This window comes from Aptenodytes forsteri, unplaced genomic scaffold, assembly GCF_000699145.1.
Source record: "Aptenodytes forsteri isolate BGI_AS27 unplaced genomic scaffold, ASM69914v1 Scaffold87, whole genome shotgun sequence".
Lineage (NCBI taxonomy): Eukaryota > Metazoa > Chordata > Aves > Sphenisciformes > Spheniscidae > Aptenodytes > Aptenodytes forsteri.
This window is the reverse complement of record NW_008796041.1, coordinates 6,767,067-6,773,519: the sequence shown is the minus strand read 5'-3', so window position 1 is coordinate 6,773,519 and position 6,453 is coordinate 6,767,067. Positions and strand designations below refer to the sequence as shown.

Below are 6,453 nucleotides of genomic sequence, written 5' to 3'. Positions count from 1 at the left end.
TGGGCTAGATGACCTTTAGAGGTCCCTTCCAACCCAAACTGTTCTATGATTCTATGATTAATGACTTATTCCGTCTGCCACTGAAGTAAATAGAAAGACTCTTCCTGCAGCTGGAATTGAATTGAGTCTGTAGTTTTTATTCTTAAAAATGTGTCCAAAAGGTTTCCTTCAAGATTTATTTATGGTATCTTAAAGCAATGGCTGTGGAGTTACTCCTCTTCAGGTTTACATTAACTATTTCCAAAGAACCACTTCCTTCAGAGATACAGTATGCATCTTGTTCTTTCTGAGTTTGAAACCTGCTTACTGAGCAATTTTCTCCTTCTAGGATCAAACACTTACGAAGAAGCAGCTGCTTACATTCAGTGTCAGTTTGAAGATCTGAACAAGAGAAAAGACACGAAGGAAATCTACACTCACTTCACATGTGCCACAGACACAAAAAATGTGCAGTTTGTTTTCGATGCTGTAACTGATGTCATTATTAAAAATAACCTTAAAGACTGTGGCCTCTTCTGAGAACAGACGAAAGGTGGTTAAATGGTAAATTACATGCCTGAAAACAGGACTTAGGCATTTGGAATATGCCCATGCTGTGTAAAACCCGCATAGGTATACTTAATTCTCTTTTATTTTATTTCTAGGTTTGGTGAATGACTTCGCACAATTCTAATCTGATTCTTTTCAAGGTGAAAGAAATACAAAATACATTGTGCTGAATGATAGATCAGTACTGTACTTGCCTGTTTTAACAGCTTTATTTATGTTTGTCTTGTAAATTTAAGTAATTAGTTAACACTGAGATGTCAGTTGATTGTATGTAAACTTATAATTGTAGTAATGTATTTGTATAAACGTTGAACGGAATATTTTAGTAACTTGATGTCCTCTAAAATTTCCATGTTTTATGAAGATACTCTTAGAGGAAACAAACACTTTTTGCCTTTGGATTATTTAAACATCTTGTAAAATTAAATTTTCTTTTCATCTTAAGGGTGCATGCTGCCTTATTCTTTACTTTTGGTAATACTGTATATGGCGTTAGCTTTTTTGATATTTAAACAGCCTTGTACACCTGCTCAGATTTAAAGAAACATAACCAATAAAACTTGTTTTTTGCCTTAAGTTTTGAAAAAAATCTCTTTATAAATTTAAGATAAGTGCAAAGATTATTTTTAAAATTTAAATGGAATCCACAGTTTATGAAATCTGGGCTTGTAGTCTTGGCAGTGCAAATGTGGCAACACTGAGAAATTGAATTTTAAGGTTCAACTATCATTGAAGCTGATGGAAATGCAAAATGAAAGTTGTTAAAACCATTCATATCAATGAAAAAAAAGTTTGAAACTGTGGTCTTTACTCAGTGAAGTGAATGGCAAAATTACCTTTAGGTTTTGTTTTATAGACCGTTAGCAAAGTCTAGACTTCAGAGTATTTTTTTTTTTCTGCTTGCTTAAGAAGTAAAATCACATTCTCCTTAAACTTTTTGCTATTTTCTGGTAATAAAACTAGTTTGATAATTTAATAACCATAGAAATACCAGGTTTTCCCACAAGAATTGCACAGGGGCTTCACAGATTAAAGCAATTTCCTGTTCCATATAAAAAGAATCTTCAGTATTTTGGATAGGGTGTTTTAGAGACTTGCAAATGCTGATTCTTTAATTTCCTCTTTAATGACAATTAAAGTCTCTCAGTTTCTTTAAATAATAAGTTCAGGAATATGATTTTCTTTTGGTTATGCTTTCATTATGTGATTTGCTATCTTAGGTACGTATCATTCATTGCCTTATGGGTAGTGCCAAAACTGATTTTTTTATACAGATTTTAAAATGAATAAGCTCCTATTTGTAAATAAGTTCATGGATGGTTGTCTTAAATGTGTGTCATCTGGAAAATACGAACGTACCAAACTTGGAAGTATGATTTTCTATAATTGTTAAAATATTTCAGGCAGCTACAGTACACGATAAGTTCTTTGAGAAGTAAATAAGTCTTTGAACCTGTTGCTATTTTTCTATATTATCTTATTATTTATGTTCTGAGAAACGTTCAACCAAAATATTTAAGTCATTGTTCTGTTATTTAATTTTTGATTGTGTATGTGTTTCATTTAGGCCTCAGATAGCTTGAGTAAAATTTATCTGCACTTCTCATTCTTTAATGCTTCCTTTGTTAGGTACAGAATTGCTAAGTGTGTTTCAAATGAAATATTAGAAAGGAGATAACTTATTACTGGAGGTTGTTAAATATATTCATACATTATGAGCCCTTTCAGCAGTTTTGGTAAGCAATCTGTATATCCTGGGCTGCTTTTAATTGTGCTTTACAGTTCTGGATACATACCTGATTTTAAATCTCATTGAACTACTTTGTGGAAATTGTATTTACACCTACGTTCAAGTTGGTTTTTGTACTTAATGTAAAACAAAAATTGGGATTAATCAAATTACATAAATAAATCTAAATTTTGTGCCTTGCTTGAAAGAAATGTTTTTCATTAAATGTGCTGATGGAAATCTTTTTGCATCCATCCTGTGGAGATAACTAGATAGTAAAAATGAGAAGATACGAAGTCAAGAGTAAATTCAAAAACTTTATGCAGGAAACAGTAAAATTAAAATGAGCATAAATTGATGATTATTGATTAATTCCTAAACATTTTTCCTTTTTCCTAACACCTTCACTTGGAGAATTTTTGGAATTTCATAACTGGTGTTTTCTGAAGTATTTACATCTTAACACAGAACGAAATTGTGAAATACTTTTGCTTGCTCATCCAGGCAGATGAGCTTGTCTTTTCTGACTCGATGAGTGGACAGCAGGTATGTTTCCTTATAGATGCTCTGTACTGATTGATCAATCTTTGACCTGAGATGAAAGTTTTCAGCCTAGGCCACTGCTCTAGGAAAAGCTACAAGAGGATTTACGTGCAATTGTGGGAGCCACACGCTTAGTTTTCACTGCAGTTGTAATAAGGCTCCACTCCACCTCTGTTCTGTCAGGAGGCTGCTTCTCAGTCAGAGCACTGCAGAAAATGGAGGAAATCCTGCAGGTCTGCCACTGTCTGAGGAGGACAGTCTTGTCCCTCAGCAATCTGAGCCTCCATTCTCTTCCAGTTCTCCATTCCTCTCATTTCTTCAGGCAAAGTATCCACGCAAACTGCTTTTTCTAGCCTTACACAAGGAAACTCCCTCTACTAGCTTAGATATTCCTTCAGATTATTTTAAATATTCTAAATTTAATATATGTAGGGAATTATAACCTTATGGAGGCTTCTCCAGCCCCTGTGGTCTTGTGACCACATGCTATATTGTGACAATATGCTATATTGTCTGTGGTTGAAGTCTCTCAGTACAATGCAGCCATCGCTAAACGTAGTTATTTTTAAGGGGCTTAACTGGGAGGAAGTGTGGTTTGGAAAGTTTAGTAGTTGGCTTCATGATGCTACCTATTGAATTTGGAGGAAGTTTGATGTTAAATGTAGTAACCTCTTAGTAATTAAAACAGGGTCCAGGATCATAGCATGGGAACAGAGTAGCATTTGCTGGATTGCAATTTCTGTTTCCATGTACACAATTAGCAGCTTCACGATTTAAATTCTACATAAAACCTTAGGGGGCAAAAGAGATCAGTCTGCAGCATGCTGAACAGCGTGATGGCTAGTATGCATTTAGAATTGGGGAAAATGAAAGGATAAGTTTCTGTTCCAAATCAAGCAAAAAGGAAACCCTACCAAGATACTGGCTATCCTACTGTGTGGATGTCTCTTGAAGTTGTTATACGTCACATTAATAATTAAGAGCCTGTGAGTCAAAGAGTAATGCCAGGGTTGTAAACTTCAAATCCTTGGCTATTTCATTTTGAATAAAGTGTAGAAGGTGCAACAAGAGGCTGAAAGCAGCTCATCCTCGAATAATTCATAGCCTGTGAGAGAGTGCACTCACAGGCTATGAATGAGGAAGATGAGACTGGTGAAAGAGTAACTTAATTACCAGTCATTAGCTATATTGATGCCTGTAGTTTTTGCAAAAATTTAGGTTTTTTGGACTCTGAAGAACAGGAATATTAAAATTTCAGTTGCATAGGTGCAAGAAAACCATTTCCAGCTCTGTCTCTGGAGTTCTTGCAAAGAAGCTGCCTTGACATAGAGGAAGCTAGGAGCAGCATTTCAATCAGTTATGTTTCCAAGTCATGAAAATATTCTGTGTTTAAAAATGGCTGACTTAAAATGCATTTATCAAGCTTTTCATCTGTAGCATATTTAGGAGCAGTGCTTTTCAAAGTTGGTCGTGGTTCCACATAAGGCGTTTCTGGTTGGTTTGTTCTGCATGTGGTTTCTTTTTTGTGGTAGTGGGAAGGCTTTATGACTGTTACCTGACACAACAGAGATCAGGGTTTATTGAGTAGTTTAGTTTTGGTAATAATTTGCTTGGACTAAGGCATAATTCAGATTATTTTTTAAAGTGCAGTCAATGGGTTGAGATCCATATGGGATAGTGTAATGCTATACCATTTTTGGTCATAGTCCCTTCTGGATTTTAGGAAGGAGAAGAGTTGAGCACACAGTGTAGAAATACAGTTCTATAGTAGAACTATATTTCTGTAGTACAATGCCTCAACTCTGAAAGGAATTTCAGAGCAGCTGTTACAGAAGAAAGATGTACGTATGCAAGGATGTACTGATCAGAATGTGCTATCTGAAATTTGACTCTGTTTTTAATTGCAATGTAACAAAAGATGTTTAAGACCAAATATGCTGTCAGCGGAAGTCACTGCAGCTTCACAGAACGAGCTGTTCCCAGCTAACTTCTTTATTCTCCTTCCTTTTCTGTCCCTCCACTAATAGAGCAGTTTGGGAAGAGGTGTTGTTACTGTGCTTTGCCACTCACAGGTTGTGCTATTGTGTAGACATCTAAGGAATGGGTATCTTGAATCCTGTGGAATATGCTGATCTTTAATTTCTTTTGCAGATAAAGAACATGCAGATGTCTATGTTATGTAAGAGGATTATTATTATTATTATTATTATTTATTATTATGGTAATGTAAGAATATGCAGACTGACTAGAGAATAAATAAGTGTACTTAAAACTGCATGTGTTTATATTGAAAAGCATGAAGAAAAGCCTAGGAAACCAGGAACTTGAGCAGGTGAAGCTTTTCAGTTATGTAGCTTACAGTGCCAGAGTGGTACACAGTCTGATCGGAAGTCCTTACAGTATGACACAGCACATCTCAGATACTTCTTACAAACAAGTGTCCTTGTTTCTACAAAATCAGAGTGCACTTTGAAACTGTACAGTACAAATGGCTGAGTGGGAGACACATTTCAAATAGATACCAAGATACTTCCAGAAGGGTTTGGCCATTTGTCAAAATAAGTAGCAGTCATCTAAACTAAAACAAATGAATAATTCATCAGTTTTGCACATAAGCTCAAAGGTGTAACAATTTACCTCAGGAACCATAACCTCTTACTCTGGAAAAAAAAAAAAAAATATGCTGAAGTGTAGTCACAAATTCTCACTCTTCGTCTGTTCCAATGTAGTGATTCTCTTACAATGTAGATTCAAAAAACCCGCAAAATCTATTCTAAAAATCCTGTGAAACTAAGTCATCCTGAGAATGTTAAATAATTCTGATTGAAAAAGGCTAATATTGTTGTGTATGCCAGGATTCTTTTGGTAGATTAAAACAAAGATGCAGCTATTCCTGTTTCGATTCCATAAATCACAAACTTAAAATACTTTGTCGTAACTTTCATTGAGAGCTTTGTTATTAAAATGAAGAAAACTTTCCAATGAGAATAGTATTAACTGTCACTTGGTGTAAATTGCCAAAGCTTATATTTCTTTAATAAGAATTATTGGTGGATTTATTAAAATAAATAAAACCTAGAAGTTATCAACTGCATAATTTAGAATATAACAATGAACAACCACCAGAAAAAGCATATCCAAGTTATATTCAGTGACTTTATTGTAGCAAACATATTTGAACATGTGTTCAAGATGTGATTTTGTCCTGTGTATTATGTCTTAAGATATCTGTAAGTCAGCAAGGATAGTTCATCACATCCAGTTTCTAATGACGATCTTTCTATTTTTAATCTTTAACAAAAATATGCTTTTAATCCTTCATACTTCTAGAAATGTTATTGTAAAAAAAGTCTTAATTTGTTAGATACTGCACGTGGAGATTTGAGTACATTTGATCAAATTCTGAAGTTGTTGCTTATAGATTCTGCCAGTATATTTCATAGCCAAGTTATGTTAGTTTGGCTTAAATGTTGTTAGTTCGCCTTGTTTTTCTACTTATAATTTAATTCATTATAAAATTCTCAGTCTTTGGCCTTCTGACTCTATTTAAGGGATAGAAGAAAGTCGTAAACTATATCATCTACTGAGACAAAAAACACTTTCAAGATGTTTGTAGTCAGTCAGGCATATGA

At 34.4% G+C, this 6,453-nt stretch overlaps 1 protein-coding gene across 2 annotated transcripts in view; it reads left to right on the top strand.

Annotated features, from left to right (window-relative positions):
• The window catches only part of LOC103904152 (guanine nucleotide-binding protein G(i) subunit alpha-1), a 40,095-nt gene extending 37,493 nt beyond the window's left edge, over positions 1–2,602 (top strand). Inside the window, exons 8-9 of one of the 2 annotated variants that reach the window (XM_009285536.2) lie at positions 329–543; positions 645–2,602. In XM_009285536.2, the coding sequence (XP_009283811.1) occupies positions 329–519 (191 nt within the window). In that variant the 3' untranslated portion in view covers positions 520–543; positions 645–2,602. Of the gene's footprint in view, positions 1–328 lie in introns of both variants that reach the window. The other variant, XM_009285535.2, reaches the window with a different exon arrangement.
• Positions 2,603–6,453: the final 3,851 nt, after the last annotated feature.